Source organism: Carassius gibelio, chromosome A20 (assembly GCF_023724105.1).
Source record: "Carassius gibelio isolate Cgi1373 ecotype wild population from Czech Republic chromosome A20, carGib1.2-hapl.c, whole genome shotgun sequence".
Lineage (NCBI taxonomy): Eukaryota > Metazoa > Chordata > Actinopteri > Cypriniformes > Cyprinidae > Carassius > Carassius gibelio.
This window is the reverse complement of record NC_068390.1, coordinates 25,395,922-25,421,514: the sequence shown is the minus strand read 5'-3', so window position 1 is coordinate 25,421,514 and position 25,593 is coordinate 25,395,922. Positions and strand designations below refer to the sequence as shown.

Sequence of the window (25,593 nt, the reverse complement as noted above, 5' to 3'; positions counted from 1 at the left end):
CTCAAATGATTCGCGAACCCGCTCCGAACTCTCGAATTGAGTCAAATGATTCGCGATCCCGCTCCGAACTCCCAAACTGACTAAAATGATTCGCGATTCCCATAACTGACTCAAATGATTCGCGATCCCGCTACGAACTCCCGAACTGATTCAAATGATTCGCGATCCCCAAACTGACTCAAATGATTCGCGAACCCGCTTTGAACTCCCGAACTGACTCAAATGATTCGCGAACCCGCTCCGAACTCCCGAACTGACTCAAATGATTCGCGAACCCGCTCCGAACTCCCGAACTGATTGAAATGGTTTGCGATCCCCAAACTGACTCAAGTTATTCGCGAACCCGCGTTGAACTCCCGAACTGACTCAAATGATTCACAATCCCCATAACTGACTCAAATGATTCGGGATCCAGCTACGAACTCCCGAACTGACTCAAATGATTCGCGAACCCCAAACTCTAATAATTTACTAAGTATAAATATATATAATATTTTTGTTGCTGTTGTTGTTGCTATAAAAACAGACCTAAGCCATCAATAGCCTTTAAAATTGCTTAAAATGCATTTTATAAAAAATACTGAGGCAATAATGATTGGTTAATAATAACACTGTTAAAATACATAATGTAGGCAAATACAAAATAAACTATTTATGTACATGTTATTACAAATGCCATGTGATTGCTGCTGTTACACTTACAGGACAATCAAATCCTTGTTTAGGCTACTGACCAAACATTTCATTCAAATATTCACTTAATCTTTCATTTTTGGCCACCTTTTTTGCTATAGATGACACAGGCTTTATAATTTCTTCAACTAAAAATGTGCATATCACAACCCTTACAAAAATAAACCATGGTTTTATCATAGTAAAACTGCTTAGTTTCCTTTTGCATGATTTCTGAATGCTTAAGACTATAAAATAAATTAGAGTCATAATAAAGTTATAGCCACAGGTAAATGTCGAGAGCTATAATTGTGATTTGTAAATAATACAATTTATTCATTTAGTTTTTTATTTGATTAAAGTTCTTTTTTCACCCCTGTAGTAGTTTTTTTTTTCCATCATCATATTTGAGGAAGGGGGGCACAACAATAAATCCTGCTTATGGGAACCCTTAAGGTGTTGTTATACACGTCTCTGGGAATGTGTGCTCTACTACACACACACACACACACACACACGGAAGCACGCGTGGTGTTTTCAGCTCTTCACTATATTGATGCATGATGAATGCTACACATGTGCACGTCAGTGCGCTATGAGAGGATTTCACCATTTCATTTGATAAAACTATCGTCATTCATTTGTATCGTATACACAGACTGACAGAAACGGCACTGTCTTTACGACAACCTGTCAAAATAAAATTTCGGTATAACTTGAAGAAATTCAAACAGAAATATAGTACTATTGCACAGTAGAGTATGCCATACTTATACTATGCTATACTTCCTATTAGCTAATAATAATAGTTAATTAAAAAACACATAAACTCTGGTTTCAACCCACCAAAATAAAAGTTTGGTCTAACTCAAAGAAATTATGTAAGAAATTGCTTAGTAAAATATACTTAAAAAAAAGATATACTAAAACAAGTTTTCATAGAAGTTTTAATTTAAGCTTGCCAAAACAATAACACCATATTTTTCAAAAACAATTTCTAAAAGTACATTTGTATTTGTGCCTATAATGTTTATTTATTTATTATTATTGTCAGCTTCAGAGACCATATTCATATAACATCTAAGGCTAAATGACTCTTGACTGGTTGAGTTAGATGATGATTAACACTAAACAGTAGAAAATCAGTTGAGTCTCCCCAGCTGGAAATGTCATTGGCTGTTAAAATCTTGTGTTTCTTATAATAAATTGACATATTGATAACACTGAACCTTTTTTAATGCTCTTAATTACATGTTGATGCATACTGCATGCATTAGTGAGTGTGGTGGTGCTTATGGGGTATGGTCACTTATTCTTTATATAAACTGTTTCAAATGCAAGACATTGATTACATGAGATTAAATTTGTAAATAAAAGCCTATGTCCTTTTGTAGTGTGCACATATATTTATAATCAAACTGTGATAACAGTGACTAAATTCAGTGTATATACGTCTGCCATATGTTGCCACCCCTCAAAAACTGCTGCCCCCTTCTCGCCACCCCATCAATATTTTTCTAGATCCGCCCCTGTATATATATATATATATATATATATATATATATATATATATATATATATATATATATAAAATAAAACGTATACTACAAATAATATTACTTTTATCACATTAAAGGGACAATAAGTAATTTTTTAGGTATTTTATTATCTAAAATCAATATTTTTATTCATAAATATGCCCTCAATGGTGTACAAATACCTATGCCAATGTTTAAACTAATCCTTGTAAATGAAGAATTTATTATCTTTATATACATGGGACGGGTAGGTCCACGGAGGCTTCCATGTAGTTCCGCCATCTTGCAAAACTATAATAGCAGAGAGGGACAAAAAGTACTAAGCCAACGCGTTTCCACAGCGCGTTTTCGGTCAGAGCCAGAAACGCAGGTGCAGAGCAGTGAGAGGCGCTTGAAACTGCACCGGCAAGTTTAAAAGTCTGGATTGCATTCTTATTATGGACCATACATATGCCGCGCCACAGGAGAAGAAAACATCATCACCAAAACAGTCAAAAATAGAACGTAAAAGGAAACGTGACCGTAGATTACAGAAAACAAGAGTTAATGTCGGGGAAGCTTTTTCTAGGTGGAAAGAGCTAATGCTGGATAAAGATTTCAAAAGAGACGCTGAAGTGGCCAGTTTTCTTCTCGACAGGTAAGTCAGTGTTACAGTCTATATTATAATATTTTTTTTATATCTAACAATGCATATAATTCAGAAAATATAACGAATAAATTAGACATAACTACTAATTACAATATTTCATGTTTTCCACAGTCAGTAATTCATACTGTAACATTCGTTTGTTAGTTGTCATGTTGCAGTTTGTTTGAAATAACACACCTGTTCACCTGAAGGAAAACTCGATGAAGTGCTATTAGAAGACATCCTGTCAAAGCTTTTTGGTACATATCGCCTACCGTAGATGCAACGCGCATTTGAAAAAGCGAGGCGCTGGAGAGCAAAGTTAGTTTGAATGCAAAATACAATTTCACCACTAGATGGGAGTAATTCCTACTCAGTGTCCCTTTAAGATATTAATATACAATTATTATTATTAAATTCAGCTAACTAGACTTTCACTAGACCTACACAAATATATAAACAGAATTGATTTAAAGGGATAGTCCATAAAATCATTATTTATTTTTACCCACGTGCTGTTATTTTTATTTTTCTCATGGAACAGGACAATATAATTGTTTGAAGAATCGTTCTACAAATTTTGCCATGCAACAGAACTACAGCTGTCAAACTTCAAAACAGACAGTTAATAACAGAAGTATCACATAAGTAGTCTACATGACCCTTTATTTTTGGTTGAACTCACTCAATGTTATATTTGACGATTAAAGAACTGAAGAAACAAAATTGTGTCTTACCTGATTCAGGTGGAAACTTGATTTGTTAGGTGACAGCTTTTATTGTGGTAAAAGACTAATATTTCCTGTTAATATAAGCGAAAAATAGCTCTTAAGTTAAAACAAATAATTAATTCACAATTATTCCTTCCATTAAAGTCAGATACTCCATCTTGTAGGTTTGGTAAACAATCCATGTCACTGAAGGCTTTCTAATAATCTCTCTCTCTCTCTCTCTCTCTCCGTCAGTGTTGCTGTAACCAAACCCGACTATTTCCAGGTTGCTACACTGTGTTCTCTTGAGAATACAAACCTCATACCTGAGGGAACTACAGAAATGTGTTGTCACCCTAAGTTCTCCATTCTATAATATGTTGTAATGATTAAAGCAACTGTTTACGTTCATTTAATATGTGTTCATTCCTGTTTGTTTTACAGTGTTTTCTTAAAGAATCAATATTCAAGAACATTCGTGTTCCAAAAGCAGCAGTAGTATTATAAAGGTATATTTTTCATAGTATTTTATGCCTATTCCTCAATGTATTGGTCACTTCCATGCTTGTGGTCTACTGGTTGCCTTCGTATCATTGCAGGACTGCACATACTTTACAGGTCTTCAGCAGATCACTGGAGCTGTGCAAGGTCCCTCCACCATCATCCCCATCCCAAAGAAACCCAATCACAGGACTCAATGACTACCTGTTGCTTTAACATCTGCATATGGTCATGAAGTAGTTTGAAAGCAAACAGCTTTACTGAGCAAACAGGTCCGTGGATGATGGGACTGAACTACATCCAACAACATCTGGACAAATCAGGGACTTATGCAAGGCCATCCCAACACAACCAGCTTTCTGTTCCTAGCTCTGTTTGGATCTCCAGCTTTCTGACAGATATAAAACAGCTAGTGAGAATTGGTAAATTCACATCCATCAGCACTGGTGCTCCTCAGGGATGTGGAGTATTGTATTGTTTATTATTTTTATGGCACATTTAAAAGCAACTCATGTTGGCCAAAGTCTTTTCCAATAAAACAACATTTAACCAAAACTAAAACAGCAAGAATATCAAATAGCATGACTTAAACAAACAAGAGCATCAGATATACACCAGCTATCAGTAAGTGCCTTCTTAAAAGTGTTTTAAAATGACCTAATGATGTACAACATCTAATTTCCAGTGGCAGGTCATTCCAGAGGCAAATGTGCTGCAGTTAAAAAGACATCTCCTTTTGACTTTAAGCGGGATTTTGGGACCTTTAAAAACATTTTTGAGATTACCTCAATGTCGGTGTCGGAGAATAAAACTGGATCATGTCTGAAATATATTTAGGTGCTAGATCATGCAAGGATTTAAAAACAAAGTAAAACCTTAAATTGAACTCTAAAATTAACTGGCAGCCAATGCAATGAAGCTAGCACTGGGTTAAACACTGACCTGTTCCTTGGTCCCAGTCAGCAATCTGTTAGCTGCGTTTTGTAATACCTGAAGACGATTCAACAGAACAGTGGGAGTCCCCAAATACAGCGAATTACAGTAATCCAAACTTGACATAATAAAAGATTTATAACACGCTTTAAATGATCAAACGACAGAATTGTTTGTATTTTTGCAATATTTCTTAACTGAAAATATCCCATCGTTACCAAAGACCACTCCCAAGTTTCTTACCTGCTTATGCAGATTTGTGACTTAAGACCTAGACCGGTTAACACATGTGAAGACGGTATAATAGGGCCAAATATTAAGCATTTTGTTATAGCCTCATTCAACTGTAAAAAGTTATTTGCCATCCATAACCTAATCTCATAGTAAGTCATCACAATCACCAGCATTCAGTGGAAGATAGAGTTGTGCATCATCTGCATAAAAGTGGGACACATTAGACCCTCTAACATTAGTTTTAGTCTTAATTTAGTCTTAATTTACTTTCAGTTTATTAATAAAATCTGGAAAAGGGAAGGGGAAGAGGACAAGAAAATACAGGTTTAGTTTGCCGTATTTTCTAGACTATAAGTCGCACTTTTTTTTTATAGTTTGGCTGGTCCTGCGACTTATAGTCAGGTGTGACTTATTTATCAAAATTAATTTGACATGAACCAAGAGAAAACATTACCATCTACAGCCGTCAGAGGGCGCTCTATGTTCTCAGTGTATACTACAGGAGCACTGAGCAGTATAGAGCGCCCTCTCGTGGCTGTAGATGGTAATGTTTTCTCTTGGTTCTTGGTTCTAAATAAATGCGACTTAGGCTACGTTCACACTGCAGGCTGAAATGACCCAATTCCGATTTTTTTTGCCCCTATGCAACCTGTATCTGATCTTTTCATGACAATCTGAATGACACAGATCCGATCTTTTCAAATGTGACCCAGGCCACTTGGGTATGTGGTCCTGAATCCGAAACACATCCGATCTTTTGAAATGCGACCTCCGTCTGAACAGCCAGTCCACATATATCTGACCCATACGTCATTGATACGCTACAAATGTTATAATCCTTCATTGAAGTAGGCGGGAACGAGAAGAGCCACTCACATCAGTATCCCACCACTCCTGGCTGCGACTCCACACCCACACGTTTCTCTGCACCAACGTTGCTAACACTGCTCCCCAAAACGCCATGGCCAAAAACCTTGCTATCCTCCTTCTTTTTAATTTTCTTCTTAAAACGAGAAGATTGTAATTGTGCTGGCTCCGTTGGGAAAATAACTTTAATATTGCAAAAAGAGCTCCGCTGTTGACTACACTGTTGTTGACATCCATGTTTAACGTTAGCTACTTCCGCAAACAACGAGTGACGTCGTTCACCGTTGAGTACTCTTCTGCGCACGCGGGTCACTTCTGGGTCATTCCACGTTCACACAGGAGATCACAAAAGGTTGCATTAAATTGGAAATGTTAACGTCCTTGCAAAAAAATTGAATTAAAAAAATCGGAATTGAGCATTAAGCCCTGTAGTGTGAACGTAACCTTATAGTCCAGTGCGACTTATATGTTTTTTTCCTCATCATGACGTATTTTTGGACTGACGTGACTTATACTCAGGTGCGATTTATAGTCCGAAAAATACGGTAATATAGATAATGGATAATAGCCTAATTTCTAATCATAATAATGATTTATGATAACAATGAGACTGAAGTGATTTTTTAGCAATTTTAGTACCTGTATAATATTAAACAGATACATTTATTAGGAGGACCAAACATCTTGTGCTTTATGAAAATGAAATAGTTCATGCATTATAATTGTACAACATTTTTTCATGATAAATGAAACAGAGAGGACAATAGGTTCAAATTCATTAAACGTGTCTGTATATTTTACGTTTTTATTTATTTTATCACAGGTGATCGCAGAAGATCACACATACAAATGTCCCTTCCTCCATTTTTGAGATATAGGATAACTTAGCAGTTTGTCCAACTTTAGAATATCCCAAAGGGTTTAGAATAAAAATAACCGGCTAGAATTGTGTATAAAGTACATTCAGAATGTTTGCTCAATTCAACATCTTAAATGAGTCATAATAGAAAAACATTCACACATAATATCTGTGAACAGGATAAACAATCATCACTTTTTCTTAGAATCAAGTCCCATATGTCGTCTCATAAACATTTCACAGAAATAGAATAAAGTAAATGATCATATGAATCAGTAGAGTGGCTTCTAATGAAATCTAAATTGAAAACATTCATTGTGTCATTGCCATGCACCTTTGCAAGTAGCCAACGTTTAACTCTACAGATGCTTGCATTTTACAGACATGAGGTTTTGTTCGAGGAGCTGGGATTATTTTACTTCAGACAAAAAAAAAAAAATTAAAATGATATTAAGATATCATTGTCACAGAAATCGTTACATCTGGAGGCTTTTGTTTTTATTTTTCTGATTTTCAGTAGATGATTTTAAGATCTCTTCGATGCCCGCTGATGAATCTGTTTTGTGGTTAATGACTCAAACCAAAGTTCATTGACTGTCGCCCACAGGCGGATTCCAGCGGCCTCTGCCGGTCAGAGCGGGTAGTGCGGCATGCTAATATGCTGGTGGAACGCGCCGTGGTGCGCGCCGTACAGAATCTCCGTGGACGCGCCGCTCAAGCCCGTGCACAGCGGCTCATGGTTGCTCAGGACCGTGGACAGATATTTGGCCTCCTCCGTGAGTCTTTTCACCTCTTTTCTGAGCGCTGCGTTTTCCTTCTCCAAACTTTCACTTTCCTGCAGAACAACAGAAAATCAAATACATTTAATAAGCTCCTGAAGTCAGATTTAATGTGATACTGTACTTTTTCTGAAAAACATGCAAGTATATTATACATTCTGCAGGACATGAATTTTGAGTTTTGTCCTCTAGATGTCCTTATAGTTACAAAGTACACAATAATCATGGCTTGCATCAATGTCGACCGCACTTGTGGGCTTTGCATAATCCTGGGGTAGTATTTAATCTTGTGTATTGAGTATTTGTTACCGTTCACATATTTATGAGGTCAGTGATTGGTGGAACAGCCAAGCAGCATAGTTTTATAACTACTTATCCAATTTTGGAAATATTTGATATTTTCATTTCACGTTCAGACTGTGAAATATTTTGTGACTGTACAGAGCATATGAATAATTAATGAGTTGAGAACTGTTTGGTTTATGATTGGTTGATGATCTGTACATTTGTAAATCCGTTGAATTCTTTACATATTTGTCAAGTCAATAACGACAAATGGTCAAAAAGGCACGCAACCTATTTTAATACTAACTGCTTATCCAATTGTGAAAATGTTTGCCATAGGATTTAATTCTTTATTTCAGACAGACGTTGAAGCAAAACAAAGCATGTGAAATCTTTTTGTGACAAGTGCAGAGCATATGAATTATTCATGAGGTAAGCGCTGTTTTGGTTCATGATTGGTTGCCTGTACTTTTGTAAATATGTTACTGTTTTTATTTACATATTTATGAGGTCAATACATTTTGTTGTTGAAAAAGCACAGTGTTAAAAAAAATTATTTCAGAAGCTGAAACATAATAAGGCCTGTCACTGTATGGTTACGGTCAAAGCTTATGAATAATTAATGAGGTGGCTTGCTACTGATTGGTTGTCTGTTTCTAAACCTCTCAAATGTTAACCTAAGGTTCATGTAAAATATTTATAAACTGCTAATTTTTATTTGTATTGTACTTAACATGAAATAATACTTCACAAACCACAATATCAGCATAAATGTCCACAGGTAAAATTTTAAGAAGCCACATGTCAATTAATAACAGGTTAGAAATAGATATGCTTATATAATGCATATGCTTACTGGCCATTATTTTTAGGTACTCTATGGGGTCATGATGGTTCCCGCTCAGCGATGTCATCAACCTGTAGTTCGACTAGCCGCTCCGCTGCCTTCCAGTCACACTAGGGTAAAACCCCTCTGACAAGCGTCATTCAATTTTATCTGCCCACGGCCCGTAGCGACACCTTACCAGAAATGACAGCTGAACACTCCCCCCGACGGCCCACGTTTCTCAGGCAGGCCTCAACCAAAAAACATGGCATGAGTAGACACTACAGGAAACGTGTAATACAGAGGGAAATTTCAGCTTCCTGTTTATCAAGTATAGCGGCGAAGAGCGAAACCACATACTACCTTAGTCTACCTTACCCAGAATGAGTACATGAGTTTCCTCTATATAATTTTCAACTTTGGACTTGTGTTTTTGTTTGTCAGGAGCAGATTATGAATGTGCTAGTATATCATATCATTGGATTATTATAATTCGTTTTAAATTAGATTCAAATAATCTGTAATATGGATAATAACGCTGAGTGCATTTACTTGAGCACTATTTACACTTAGAAATTGCTTAGTAAATATGTTTTTTTAAGTCCTGTACTCCAAAAATATTTATTTATTTTTAAATTAACTTTTACAAATATTTATTAAATAAATAAAGTGTGTAACTTATTAATGAAGCTCATTTTGAAAAAAAAAGAACCTGTAAAGTGTAAAACTGTAAAAATAAACAGATTAAGATTATTTTTTGTTAATTGGAATAAAGATGAAATAAAAAAAAAATGTATATTAGATTACATATTGTTTTTGTCCTAGGCATTTAAATAAATACATAAACCTAATATAAATATTAATTACATAAATTAAATTATTAATACAAAATAATAATTCAAATAAAAATCAATAAATAGAATACAATTAAAATAAAAACTGAAAGTCTAAAAATAAAGGCTAATTCAAAATATTAATAAATACTATAATAATACCTGATGCACCCATTACCTTAGCTATGACCTTTACTTGAGATCTACACATCTGGATATTAAAGGATATTAAGCATTATCAGTGTAAACACTCTCTATATTATATATGTGCTGATGAGTGACCTATATGTGGATTTCTCAAAAATTGTGCAACCTCAGAATCGAAATGATATGCGGTTCCTGGTAAGTGGTATGTGCCTGTCGGGACATCATCTCCCACTCTGCGTTTAACCGGTTGAGTTCAGGGGAACTCGCATGAGGTCAGTGTGTGTGTGTGTGTGTGTGTGTGTGTGCTATCAGATCACTGATGCTGAGAACTGTAGCGGGGGCTGTCAGTACTGAGTCTGACACCAGGTCAAGCTTATCAAACCTCTCTCTTCCTGAAATAAAACGACTTATCAGTTTCCTTTGACATCTGAGTGTTTTCTGTGAATCAGACCAGATCTCATTCTCAAGCAGAATCCATTCAGTAGATTCACTTTAATCACTAGTATACACTCTTAGAAAAAAGGTAGCCTACAAAGCTGTCAGCGGGGCAGTACACTTAGGTACAAAAGCTAAAAGGTACCTTATTTACCCCTAATTGGTACATATTTACGGGAGTGCTAAGAGGACATGGATTATGATTATTTTTCCTTATTTTTTTTCTCATGATCACAACTTAATTTTCTTGTGATCTCGACATAACAAAAGTCGTTTTCTGAATTTCTTGAATTGATTTTGTTGTGATCTTGTCATAACAAAAGTTGTTTTCTAATTTTCGTGATTTAATTTTCTTGTGATCTTGTCATAACAAAAGTTGTTTTCTCATTTTCGTTACTTAATTTTTTGTTTTCGCAACTTAATTTTCTCATGATCTCGACATAAAACATTTTTTTTCCTAATTTTCAGGACTTAATTTTTCCTGTTTTTGCAACTTACTATTCTCGTGATCTTGACATAACAAAAGTTGTTTTCTCATTTTCATTACTTAAAGGGGTAATATGATGCTTTTTAAAATATCATTATTTTCGCGAGCTTCTTCTTTCAAAATAAATTTAAAGACAGTTAATAATGTCCTTAGATTTACCACCAGTTCAAGTTCAAAGGGGAACAGAGTTACGTGACAGAAACAGTGATGAAGCTCGTATGTGTTTACAGTACACAAGCCACGGTTAAGACAGCTGACTCCACTGTGTGACTGTTTCTCTCTTTCTCTCTCTCTCTCTCTCTCTCTCTCTCTCTCTCTCTCTCTCGCATACACACACGACGTGCAAAAATAGGAACATTCAATAGCAAATACTTAAACTAATAACAAAAAATTCTTCCAGTAGCTGATTCAGAAGCGCTAGATTATCGTAGCAAGTCAGAATGACCTCCTCTCCTAGTTTCACAAAACATTCGTCCATAAAATGCGTTGCTGTTCTGTTGTAAGTAATCCTAAAGATTCCTAAATGCATCTTCTTTTGGAAGGCCAAATAAAGTGCATTGCCTTTGCCTAGATACACACATCATCTCCCTGACACGGCTATGTTAACATTAACTGCGTTTACTTTAACCATGCCTTCTTTCTTTGCATGAACATTTGGGCAACATTACACAAATATGTCCACATAGTGATGTAGACATGTGGGGGCATGGCAGAGTCTTTACTTTGATAAAGAATATCTCTTTGAATTTGAGACTTTAGTTGTCGCAACTTTAGAGATCTTCTTCAAGCTCCAAGAGCTTGTAACACTTCAAAAAGAAAGGAAAAATTTAAACCGCATCATATTACCCCTTTAATTTTTCTCATGATCTTTTTTCTTGTTTTCACGTATTAATTTTATTGTGATCTTGATATAAAGTTGTTTTCTCATTATCATGATTACATTTTTTCTCATGATCTCAAAATAACAAATGTTGTTTTCTCGTTTTCACGACTTAACTCTTTCCCTACCAAACAGAATTTTCCACGCTCACACTATGAAATGGCAGGGGGCGCTATTACGCATCTTCTGAATAAATCTAGAATGCGCTAATCAAAAATAAAAGCAAGGAAGACGCAAAACAAGCAATCTAATAAGCAAGCAGATGCATGTGAAAAACAATGCTATCATCGCAATAAACAGCATATAAATGAAAACTGCCTAATGCTACCAAGTCAAATGTTGATCCAGGATGTGGCAAAGGACTGTGCAAGCTTTTAGGGTGTTGATGGAAGCGATCTACTGCATCTTTGCTTTGATTATTACTAATTATGGATTAAAGGATTTAATTAAAGTATAATTCCACTTTTAGCTCATGCGCACAGTCAAACGTGCAGCCTTTCAAAATCTACTCCATGTAATATCTTGAGATATTCATGCAATTTCATGAAAGGAGCCCTCAACACATGTGCACTAGAAAGATTCACCTTTGTTCAGCATCTGCGCTTTTTCTCTCCATAGGTTATGAGCGATAAAAATTCCTGCACTTGTTTAAACTAGAGTTGCAGGTATCTTTTAATCTCCTCAAATAAGCACTTGTCAACACGGACATCTACTGTTATTGTCACCTTCAGCAGTTTGTTGTTGCTCTTCTACATTTTATTTTCCAACTGTAAACAAAGGCTCGGGCCAGTATGTTGCCACCTTGTGGGCAAATTAATTAGAACAAAAAAATTCTAAGCTCATGTGCGAGCTGTGCGTATATTGTATTAAAATAGGGCTGTATGTGTACTATATGTACGGAAGGCCGACTGGGCCAAAAGTGTTTAAACAAAACACTGTTTGTTAACGTGCCAATTTTGAATGCGTTTCTTTTGTTTGTGTAGACATTGTATTTAAAGGTGTAGTTCACTCAAAACATTTAACAGTTTGATTTATCAGTGCAACACAAAAAGGAGAAATTTTGAAGAATCACATGCAATGGCCATCATGTTCGAAACCTATAGACCTTAGTCAGGGAATGCCATATTTAATTTTTGACAGGAATGAAAACAAGGCTTTGGGGGATAGGAGTACTGTGTGTTTTATGAATTGTACTGTTGTTTAACGATACTCCGTCTGTTCAGCTGATGAAATTTTTTTTCAGTTGACAAAAACTCCTTGAAAGTTTATGAACTTCTGAATTATGAAAATGACATGTTCTTGAATCTTTATACAGTGCATGCCATTGTAAAGTCTAAGTCTATCTTTCACAGCCACATTTCATCCATGTTAAATTCAATATGGTGTCTAACCTGACTATCTATAAGTCTTCTGAAGCCATCAACTGAAGCCCTCATTCAAAGATTATCTCCTCTCAGCCACAGCTTTCAATTCTCATGTTTTCATCTAGTCATTTTCAAACCGTGTTTGATGTCTCACAGGCCTCATCACTGAACGTGACATGCAAATTTTGAATTTGTGGATACATGAAAGAATATATCTTGTTTTTGTGTTACAGACAGTCACGCAGGATTGGAAAGACATAGAACTTATTTTTTTTGGTTGAACTATCCCTTTAAATAAATCTTACACTCTCAAAAATAAAGGTTCTTAATTGGCATTGATGGTTCCATTAAGAAACTTTAACATCCATGGAACCAAATACACAAAAGGTTCTTTAAAGTCCAAAAAGTTCTTCAGATTATAAAAATATTCTTCACACTAAGAAACAAATAGTTCTTTGGGGAATCAAAAATGGTTATTTTATATGGCATCGCTGTGCAAACCCCCTTTTTGAACCTTTGTTTTTAATAATGTAGGATCTATTCTTCTAGCTGATGTAAAGTTGAGCACTAGATCTGTTCTGTTAAGAGTCCCTGAAACAGCATGTGCAAGGTGAAAGGACATGAGTAATACCAGAGGGAAACACCCATATAACACAAATACTGAATGAAAGTGATAGAGGGTTTTGGCTTTGACTAAGAGCCAAATGCTATCCAAACGGTTTGACGACTGTTAGACAGGCGTGTGCTCGAGTTCAGAGCGCAGGAATCGAATTTAATAATGCAGGCATCTCATTTCTGTAAGAACAGTCATGCAGATTTGAGGACTGTTGTTGTTTTCTTGATAAATTACAGAGAATTTACTAGGTGCATGGCCAATCGTTTCAGCTGAGCGTTTCACCCACGCGATGTAATTAATGCCAGAATCTGAAGCAAACAAGACCAGAGCCACAACAAGTGTGAAGCACGACAGAAGCCATGACGCATCCCCACATGGTCAGTAAAGCCTCATGTAAATACAGTCAAGAGTCAATCAGCATCACGCCTGTAACACAGCTGGATGCATCAATACATCAATATTACAAATTAGGGTCTGTCTGTACCTTCTGATTGTTCCTAAGTCACAGTTTGCAGCACTAAGCAATGCAAGTTCATGAAGTGTTTGTTTTGTTGCAGGTTAATTAGAACTTCACTTTGTGTCAGGTGTGTTATGGATGATGTTTCTGGAAGAAGTTCTCACCAGGTGCAGACTGTCGGCTTTCTGCGTTTGTCTCATTCGGCTCTTCTGCGCCGCGATGCGGTTCTTCTCTCTCCTCATCACCTTCCTTACGTCATCCGTTGAACCCTGAAGATGAAGAGTACATCAGCTCAAAACCTTGACATGCATTTGCAACACATTTTACTAAATGTTCTCTCAGAGCAAGTCTTTTTGTCAGACTGGAATACTTTGAGGAGGTTTTCTGACCAGGATGTAGAGGTTGAAGCTCAAATTCATTCTCCAGAGCATATCCACTTGTCCCAAGGGTAATGTTCTTTTAATTTCCAACCGTATTATTATTAATTATTTTTTTACTGCAACTTTTCTTATATTAATGTCTACTGACATTAAATTACTGACAAGATTTTAGCAATGACTACTGCTTAACATTATATTTAATGTCTGCATGATCTTGGTGACATCAGCTTTTTCTTATATTTAAATGAAAGATTTTAAAGATAAAATTTTAAAGATAAACTTTTTTTTATCTGAAATGACATCCACACACACACACACACACACACACACACACACACACACACACACACACACACATATATATATATATATATATATATATATATATATATGTATATATATATATATATATATATATATATATATATATATATATTTTTTTTTTTTTTTTTTTTTATCGATCTGTGTTTGTTATTTTTAGTTAAGGATAAGAATTTTCTCCTTTAAACAATTCTGTAGCAGAGATGTTTTTTCATTATTCTAGTAGTTTTATATATTTAGCAGATGCTTTTATCCAAAGTGACTTAGAGTGCATTCAGGCTATAAATTATATATATTTTTTTTAACCTAACCTGTTCCCTGGGAATCAAACCCACAACCTTTTGCACTTCTAATGCAATGCTCTACCACTGAGCCACAGGAACTACAGATTGAAGGACAAGACTCCATGACTGCATGTTTTTCACATGTTGTGGCAGACAGGTGTGACATTTTCAAAGACAGAGAGCAATCTTTTCCCACAGCAGCCCCTGAGCTGTGACGTCCTTTACTGAACCCACAAGACTCATTGTCTCTGACTTTTTCCAAATGACAAAATCCCCACAAAAAGAGACCCTCCAGAGGTGTGTTCATGTTTATAACTAGCTCAGTTTGAGGTGAATTCAGGGGAACATCTGCTGTCAGACACAGACGTATAGAGCTGAGCTGCTTCATGATAAAACCAGATTCATCTGGCTGCAGTTTAGAGCCATTATACACTTCACTAGTATTTTCCAACTGGTATTTTGGTTATCTTTGGCAGATGTATGAATTCGATTCTCCTGAACTTCACACATGTGCTATAAACATCACAGATAACAAGTGTCAAAGTACTTCATTTGGAATCTATATATCAAACTGCATGAAAAGTATCTTTCTTCAAAATAAATGGTGCTTGGTTCTATATTTTCCTAATGCATCGACATTCATGTGTGACTTAAGTGTTCAGAAGCCATTGCTTGTGGATGCATGATGCATGTAAAGAAACTAAAGGGGGATTTGCACAGTTGCTATGTCTGAATCATGTTCTCTCAGTGATAAACATCTCTCTCGTCCGGTGAGGTTGGAGAGGATGTAGTAGCCGTTGAATTCAGATCACCTTCAGCTCGTAAAGCCTCGTGCCATCTTAACGGCAGTTTCACAATCACTAACGTTTGTCAGACTCTCTCACAGCACGATGCTGTGTGCAGCTCTATAGTTAGAGTCAGTTACTCAACACTAAAGCTGCTACCTTCAGAAATACTGAAATAGCATGTGAACGGTTCAGAATGAAGGTTAAAATCACCTCTAGCCTCATGACTTCCTCTCAGCAGAATCATAATCATTCATACACACATGTGCAAATCTACAGTCACATGCACACATACTCATTCACAGACAGTGTTGGAAATGCATGTGAAATCTACAGTAAAATAAGTGGGATTTAGGTGTCGAGATGCCATTCATAATGTCATAGTTAACTTAATATTCATTTTGTATGTTATATTCAATCTGGTTGGATGCATGTTGCACCATGTGTTTCAACATCGATTTCATTGAATTAAATTCAGTTTAATGTAAACAAAGAAGCAGGTATGAAGAAGCAAAATAAAGCATTTGATCAGATAATTTATTTTGTATTAAAATTATGTTTTTATCACTTATTTATATAATTATCTAAATATTATATTCTGATTTTATATATATATATATATATATATATATATATATATATATATATATATATATATATATATATATATATATATATATATATATATATATATATATATATATATATATATATTGTGTGTGTGTTTGCATGGTGCTGGTTGAGTCTCTCTTACCTGTTTATTGCCCGGTGAGGGGGATTTGGTGTAGCTGGTGTCGCTATTGTCAGAGCCCTGAGCCATGCCACTTCAGTCCCCGTGAAACCTTTGACCTCCTTCAGCGTCTGTCTTTCTCTCAGCCTGTTTATCTGTCTCTGTCTGTCTCAGGCTATATGAGACTGCATGTGTTCAGAAGAGAGATGTGAACTGATCACGGTCCACTGAAGAATGAGTAAGAAAGACTGCAACACTCGCACTCTTTCTTTTTTGCTCTGTTTCACTCCCTCCCTCTCTCTCTCTCTCTCTCTCTCTCTCGCCCTGCCTAATTAGCGAAGTGTGATGTGGTTGTAGTTAGAAACCTCTACTGCACTAGACTGGAAGTCACATGCTTCCTGGAAACTTTGCATAAAGCATCTTATTCACAGCAGAGCTGATGAACCTTCACAAACAGGACAGACAGACAGATGGAAGATCACATCTTCTCCACATGCACTGTGGACAGAAAAGTGTTCATAAACTTAAGCAACACTTGAAAATATCAGAATTTCATTGCATTTGATAAGAAAATATGAAATAGTTTCATTAACTTTACACAAAGCATACTTTTCAAACAAAGACAGTTCACAAAGTTGGTTGGATGATAATACAATAGATATACTGCTGAAAATGAAGATTAAACATATTGTTTGTCTTTATGTTGGTGATATATATATATATATATATATATATATATATATATATATATATATATATATATATATATATATTATTTCTAGTTATTTTATAAACATTTAGAATTTTAATGAGTGATATATATTTAATAAAAAACAACTATACATTCAAATACTAAACAATACTACAAATAAAGTCATTCAGCAAAATTTATGTTTATAGTCCAAATATTTTTTGGCCCACTATAATATCTATTTAGCCCTTGAAGTTAAATTGAACTCTATCTGAATTAAATTGAACTCTATCTGAATTAAATTGAGCTCTATATGAGTTGAATTAACACTGCCAAGTTTACTGTGTAGCAGTCTTGGCAGACAGCATCCTGGGCGCCTGTGTGTGTTTGAGTGTGACATTGTGATAAAGAGAGAGACTCATTAGTGCTGTTTACTGAGTGAAGTGTCATTATTGCTCATGATCTGAACAAACCCATAACAGAAGTGTTAAACTTGATTGCATAACTCGTGTGCTGTTTGTGCTACAGACATAAATGATTTCTCATAAACATGTGGCTTGTTGACGAGATGTCTTTTCATAGCAACAACTCAGATCACACTATCAAGAACATAGCAACATGCTAAAAACACTTCAAACATATTAGCAACCGCACAGCCATAGCATTGCAGCGGCGGGTTTTAAGGGGAAGCACTGCTCGAGTTTTCTTTAGAAAATGTATGGAGATATTTAATTTCAAATATTTACATTATTTAATTTTTTTACATTTAGTTATTTCATTATTTTAAATACATTTTATTTGTTTAATATTTTAATATTTAAAAATCTAATATAAAATGTATTGGACAAATATTATTTTTTATTAATTTTCAACTAATTTTATTTTATTTTATTTGTTTAATAATACTTTTGTAGAAACAAGCGACATTTTCAATAATAAAATAAAACAAGGACCACTCAAGGTTATTTTATTTAAAAGTTTTGTTTTATTTTATAATTTTTATTTTATCTGTTTAATAATACTATAGTGAAAACCCAGAACTCCATAGGAACCACACACCAACATTTCAAATCAAAAGAAGAAAAAAACTCTTCTCAGCTAATGTGTAGAAATATTTTATTTTATTTTATTTTATTTTATTTTATTTTATGGAATGTAAGCACTAAAGCCTCAGAAAATATGAAAATATTTTATTTAAAATATATATTTTTCATTTACATTTTTTGTTTTTATTTCCTTTTCTTTTATTATTTCATTGTTTTACACTACTTTTTTAATTCTACTTAGATTTTTTTTATAATACTTTGAAATCTTTTATTAACACTTTTGCTATTATTACTTTTATTTAACTTATTTGACTTAAATTGAATGAAACTGAATTTGAAATGGAATTGACAACACAGAGAGAGCAAGAGAGGGTGAGTGAGAGAATGAGAGAGAGAGAGAGAGAGAGAGAGAGAGAGAGAGGTGCTTCCCCTTCTGCTGTGGAGTATTTCAGCAGGTGCGCTGATGCACTTAAGCTCAAAAAATTCCACCTGACTTTACCCTCCACATTAACATAAGATCAACACCAGCAGAATTTTTTTAAGCAGCAGATTTTCATAAACACTGTCAATGACAGATCTCCCACCAGAAGTCCGCTGACGATCCAGTGGCGCCAAAAACAGTACCGTTCCTGTCAGTGATGCAAATGACGCCCAGTGCCAAGCAGTGAAAGCAGAGCTCTACACGTACAGAGCCTTCCCCAACATGACACATAAATTTATACAAAACTGGCCTCAGTATTTCTCGCTTTCCTCAGCAAGAGAAACTGTGTAACTGCTGGGAATTCTGAGCTGGAAAGTGCTTTGAATTTGATGATGGAGGATGCAAGAGAACCTTATTAGCTGTGTTTGCTAAGGCAAGCATCACCATTAATATTGTTCATACAGAACAAACCGCTAGGGGACATGCGTTCTAGTAACTTTCTAAGCAATAACACTGAGAAAACAGCTAAGAAACTCCCACAATATATTATAAAAACTACTCAAGAGTAATTGGATTCAGTAAGAAATTTATCAGACCATGTGCAACATCATGCTGCTGGGTTTCCACAAGCTAGAAACGTTAAAATCTAGTTTATATTTAACACATTTATATTTATATTTATTCATCTGGCACACATTTTTTATCCAAGTGACTTTTTAGTGAAGTGTCAGGGCAGACGGTTTCAAGGCAACAATATAAACAAACATTAATGCGCATGCGCGCTTTTGTGGCCCTAACACAAAATAACAACAGCCAAGTCCCAGAGTAGATATATTTTTTTGATAACAAACAAAATATGTTAGCTGCGTAAACCAGGTGGACTTAATGAAAATGCAAATTAATTATTTCCGAACAGGAGATGCATAAAGCGCGAGAAATAGAGGTTTCTAAGCTGTAAACAAATCAGGGCTACGCTCACAAACGCTGCGTTATCAGGCATATAACATAAAAGTGTTCCTTCAGAAATAGTGATATACAAACACCCGTGCCTCGTTTTGATATTTAAACAAATAAATGTAAGGAATTATTATTATTAAACGTGCAGTACGTAACGTTACTCATGTTTATTCAAAGAAGCCTTTTTGAAAATAGATCAGTTTTAAAATTGTGGCGAGTCTCCAAAAATAAATAAAGGTATGGGAAACACATCCCACAGCCTAACCACCTGAGCCCAACTTCAGTCTACTCATCACCTTTGCTGAGTTCCAATTCGCATACTATCCGTCCTAAATAGTATGCGAAACTAGAATTAGTACGTCCCAAATCGTAGTTTGTTGAAAAGAGTATTCCAAAGATACCCGGATTGGCCTACTATTTCCTGTTAGAATTCGAAGTGCAGATCAATGCACACTCTAAGTGCTAATATTACCCAAAACCCATTGCGTACGGGAGGGAGGAGCTTCGCGATGGCTTTGCAGTGATGTAAACATGGCAGCCGGGTGCAGCAGAGGAGATGCGCCCTCAGCTTTTAAGTGTAAGAATTCAAATGTTTAACCCTAATTAAAATTATATTTTATTTCGTTACACACATTGCACATGAACGTCAGAACCAGCCGCCTCACAAATGACCTGCGTTTGGTTCTACGACGACGCAGCCCTGCTTCTTCACTCCTCAACTTGGTAGAAGAACACATTGTAAAATGTATTGTGAAAAAAAACGATGAGAAAAAAAGATGGGAATAGTAAATAAAATTTTATTGGACATAAAGAATGAATGAAACGTTAACAATTGTGGTGTGCGTAACTAGGCAACCACGTTGTCGTTCACGTTGCATGACGTCATCGAAGTATGTCCCAGAACGTGCATACTCTTTTGCTACACACACAAAAGTATGTACTTTTTCCTAACAAAAAAAGTACATACTTTTAGGTCGTAGCATAAGTAGGCGAATTGGGATTCAGCACTTGACTTTAACTGTGTTTGTAGAAGGCACCGCTGCCAGACCGATATACACAACACAGACCGGAAGTTAAATTAGGGCCAGAAGCGTGCGCCAGATGAAACCGTCTATAGTTTTTACATATATTTTGAATTAGCTTTTATTCATGTTTTCAGTTTTTCTAGTAATTATTTATTTACTGGTAATATTTTATGTGCTTTTGTCATTTTTTTGTTTTTTTGTTTTTAATATGCCTGCTTTTAGTAACAATACATTGTGTAATTTCCTCTTATTTATTTATTTATTTCAGCATGTCAGTTTTTGAATACAACACAAGAAATACATTTATGATATTATATGACTTGCATCTTTTATGCAGCTAAAAAGTCTCCTATTGATCATAATTGCATGTGTAAAACAGTATATTCTTCTTAAATGTCTCCTTTTGTGTTTCATAAATAAAGAAATGAGTAATATGAGGATGAGTAAATGATAAATTGTCATGCTTGAGAAAAAAATTTCTTTAATTGCTGCCTTTAAGTTAAAAAACGGAATCAAAGTGATTTCAATCTTGAATCGAAAACGAGTTGCGTGTCATTCTGTAGGTTTTTAGACCAGTAATGTGCAGCGATATGTTTGGGAAAGTTGCTTGTTTGTTCACCGTTAACGCCTAATCTTCAGTCATCGCTAATGCTGGCAGCATGTGTGAGTAAAGATGAGAAGCCACAGAGATGTGAATGGATATTTTGCTGTTGTGTTGTGCTTACTGGATACGCCACCTACACACACACACACACACACACACATCAAGAGTCAGTCAGAGCTTCTTCTCAAGGCCTTGGACTGAATTCTGAAGGATCAGTAGACAGACAACATCCACAAGTTTTTAGAATTGCATGGAAAAACAGTACGTCCAGCTATAGACAGGCTCTAAAAACTGCTAGGGCAGAGCATATACACAAACTCATTGAAAATAACCAAAAAATCCAAGGTTTTTATTTAGCACAGTGGCTAAATTAACAAATTACCAGACGCCACCTGATTCAAACATTCCACCAACGTTAAATAGTAATGACTTTATGAATTTCTTCACTGATAAAGAGATAACAATAGAAATACAATAGTGAATGTAGATTCTACAGCGTCTAACACTTCAGTTTCATCCATTGCACCCAAAGATAAACTGCAGTGCTTTACAACTATAGGACAGGAAGAGCTAAATAAACTTATCACTGTATCTAAACCAACAACATGTTTATTAGATCCTTTACCCACTAAATTACTGAAAGAGTTGTTAGCTGTAGCCGAAGAACCGCTTCTCAATATCATTAACTCGTAGTTATCTTTAGGTCACGTCCCAAAACAATTCAAGCTGGCGGTTATCAAGCCTCTTATTAAGAAACCAAAACTAGTGTACTGGCAAATTATAGGCCTATTTCAAATCTTCCATTTGTGTCTAAAATTTTAGATTTTTTTTGCGTCAGATCAAGGCTGCATCTCATTGCTAGTTTTTACTTGATCTTAGTGCTGCGTTCGACACCATAGATCATGACATACTCATAGATCGATTACAAAACTATACAGGTATTCAAGAGCAGGCTCTATGATGGTTTAGATCCTACCTGTCCGATCGCTACCATTTTGTTTACTTAAATGGGGAGTCATCTCATTTATCATCAGTAAAATATGGAGTGCCACAAGGATCCGTCCTAGGTCCCCTTCTATTTTCAATATACATGTTGCCCCTTGGTAATATTATCGGAAAATAGGGAATTAGCTTCCACTGTTATGCTGATGATACTCAGCTATATATCTCAATGAGACCAGATGAAACTTCCCAATTATCTAAGCTAACAGAGTGTGTTAAAAATGTAAAAGATTGGATGACAAATAATTTTCTCCAATTAAATTCAGATAAGATACAGAATCTTGTAGATTACAATCTGCAACTAGACGGATGTACTGTTACTTCCTCTACAGTCAGAAATCTGGGTGTTATATTAGACAGCAATTTGTCTTTTGAAAATCATATTTCCAATGTTACAAAAACTGCATTCTTCTATCTTAGAAACATTGCCAAGCTACGAAACATGTTATCTGTTTCTGATGCAGAAAAGCTAGTTCATGCATTTATGATCATTTTACCCCAATTTTACAGTCTCTGCACTGGCTACCTATTAAGTTCTGTATCAGTTACAAATTATCATTACTTACCTATAAGGCCCTAAATGGTTTAGCTCCAGCGTACCTAACTAGCCTTCTACCACGTTACAACCCATCACGCACCCTAAGGTCACAAAACGCTGGACTTTTGGCAGTTCCTAGGATAGCAAAGTCCACTAAAGGAGGTAGAGCTTTCTCTCATTTGGCTCCAAAACTGGAATAGCCTTCCTGATAATGTTCGGGGTTCAGACACACTCTCTCTGTTTAAATCTAGAATAAAAACACATCTCTTTCACCAAGCATTCGAATAATGCATCTCTTAAATTGTGACTGCAGTTGTATCTGATCAAATGTGCATTTTTATTCATTAGCTTGGGTTAAACTATTTTTACTTTGTTGGATCAGCAGCTATGCTAATGATGTCTCTATTTTGTTTCTGTTTTGGATTTACACAAGCTCCAGTCTGGATCCAGAACACCTGAGAAGAGATGATGCTGACCCTCAGAGGACCTCAGATGATGCTAACCCTGAATCAACAACAGAACTAACAATTATTGCTGCATGTGTGACTGCATCATATAATAATGATTAATTAATAATATTAATAATGTTCATTGTCTAGCTGACTACGTCTTGTATTAATTTTTTCTACAAATCCTGTCAAACGTGCACAAACTGACCAAGGTCAATTTCTTTTTTTTCTGGAATTAGGGATATTTCAATATTTTGTTAATTTAGCAATCAGCACCAACTTGGCAGACCAACATGACGGACTGAACAGTTTGCCTTCTGTTTCTCACAGGTTTTGATTTGTTATTAAAACTCATGCATGAGTAAACAGAAGTTTTCAGAAACCTTAAGAGGATCAGTCATATATCAAACTGCGCACTTACCCACAATTCCCAGTGACTTCCAAGATTTTTCCAGCAGCATGGGCACATAGGTTGGAGATGTTCTGCAGATGGAAAAAAAACAGCTGAATCCTATTTGAAGTTATCACAACAATAGTAGAAAGGCAGATTTCTAAGCATATAAATTAACTGTTTTGTGAAGCACAGTATAATAAACACAGTATAAAAAATAGAGAACACTTACAGATACCTCCAAGTTATTGGTGTTAATCTGGGACTTGGTGCAAATTTTCTTAACTATATGACTATTAACTGGCAGCATTCCTCCAATTTTCAATGAGATTGCAAGATTGCGGGTCACTTTAAGGTGACTGAAACCCTGTGAAAGGAGGTTGATACACAGATGAACCCTGTTGAAAAAAAACAGCATATGCTGGTTATGCTTTGAAGCATGGTAGCTGGTTTGAGCCGGTTTAAGATGGTCCTTAGATGGTCATGAACTGGTTTAAACCAAGCCGGAGCTCACTGAGTGTACAAATGAAATATTACTGCTGGGGCCTGCTTCAAATACCGAAATATTCTAATGTTTCCAACTTAAATACTGAAAAATACAATTAATAAGCTTAAAAGATATATTACATTTATATTATGAAATATACAAAACTGAAATACGAAATATAAATACTAAAAATATGAAATATTTAAAAACTGATTAACAAAACAATAAATATACAAAAAACGATACATTCAAAACAATAAAATACTGAAATATTGTGTATGACATGGTAAAACAGACAAACAGGTAAACAAACAAACAAATTTATTAATTAAGAAAACCAAAGTATAACAAAACTGAAATACTATTTACAAATACATTAAGATAATAAAATGGAAATAAAAAATGAAATATTCAAGTATTTACACTGAATTAAATAATTAATAAAAAACTGAATAACCAGATGATGTAATGAAATATATATATGGAATACTGAAAGTCTGACCTGCATAAATAAATACAAAAAAGCTATGAAATATGAAAAAGATTATAATAATAATACAGAATCATTCAGAATAAATTATTGAATAACTGATTAACCTACTGAAATACTGAAAAAAATGCCAACAAACTAAATATTGGAACATGCTGAAATATGGTCATAAATAAATATGCAAATACTGAAACACTCTGGAGGTTTAAAACAATATGAGATGGATCTGTGATCTCAGCTAGGAAGTGCTGTTTTTAGGTCACTGCGGTCGCTCTCATGAGTGATTTGGAGCTGTTTGTGTTCAGATCTGCCTGTTGAAATCTCACAGTTCTTGAGGTAGGACTCAATGGCAACCATACCAACAAGCGCTTGGAGAAACAGAGTGAAGAGCAGATTCTGACAACCACCCACGTGAAAAACATGTTCTGCCAAAAAGACACATTTTTAAAAGGCTGGAACTGCTGAGCAGAAGGTCAGACATTTGATCAAAGCAGCTTTCAGAGTGAGAAAGTCTGAAGCCAGACCTCAAGAAAGATGATCAGCCCAATTCTGACGTGACAAAAAGTACTAAAGACAGAAAATGAACAAACAACAAGCAACCCACTCAAGCCGGCTTTCAGCTGTTTTCATTAGGAATCAAAACACAAGTGAATCGACATATACAAACACATGAATCCAGACCAATAGAATAAAAAGAGACTAAATGTTCTAATCTAAATATTCTATAAACATACATTTGAGGTCATTGTACTATGTCTGATAGTGGAAAACTGATCAAATTGACAAAATTCTGAAAGGAGAAAACAACAGGATCAATGGAAACCATCGCTGTAAGTCAATGGAAACCTCAGGGGAAATAACCTGGTTTTGTCAAGTTAATTTCTATGTGACAACATTTAATTTCCACAAACAGAGTTTACTGAAAAAAAAGAAAAGAAAAA

The 25,593-nt window shown here is 35.2% G+C and overlaps 1 protein-coding gene and 1 long non-coding RNA gene across 2 annotated transcripts; one reads left to right on the top strand and one right to left on the bottom strand.

Annotated features, from left to right (window-relative positions):
* Nucleotides 1–6,851: 6,851 nt before the first annotated feature.
* On the bottom strand, nucleotides 6,852–22,915 carry LOC127938013 (basic leucine zipper transcriptional factor ATF-like). Its single transcript, XM_052534377.1, has 4 exons — nucleotides 22,864–22,915; nucleotides 16,576–17,049; nucleotides 14,216–14,320; nucleotides 6,852–7,777 (listed from the first exon to the last, which is right to left on the bottom strand). Exons 2-4 carry the CDS (start codon nucleotides 16,639–16,641, stop codon nucleotides 7,574–7,576), a joined length of 375 nt encoding a protein of 124 aa, XP_052390337.1. The 5' UTR covers nucleotides 16,642–17,049; nucleotides 22,864–22,915; the 3' UTR covers nucleotides 6,852–7,573.
* On the top strand, nucleotides 7,771–23,756 carry LOC127938014 (uncharacterized). The gene is made up of 3 exons (XR_008148617.1): nucleotides 7,771–8,438; nucleotides 8,879–8,968; nucleotides 23,269–23,756. It is a non-coding gene; the product is annotated as an uncharacterized LOC127938014 (long non-coding RNA).
* Nucleotides 23,757–25,593: the final 1,837 nt, after the last annotated feature.

Coding starts and splice junctions, on each gene's coding strand:
- LOC127938013 (XM_052534377.1), bottom strand. CDS start 16,641: ATGGCTCAGGGCTCTGACAATAGCGACACCAGCTACACCAAATCCCCC. Junction 14,321..16,575: donor CCTCACCGGGCAATAAACAG/GTAAGAGAGACT, acceptor CTTCATCTTCAG/GGTTCAACGGATGACGTAAG. Junction 7,778..14,215: donor AAGCCGACAGTCTGCACCTG/GTGAGAACTTCT, acceptor GTTGTTCTGCAG/GAAAGTGAAAGTTTGGAGAA.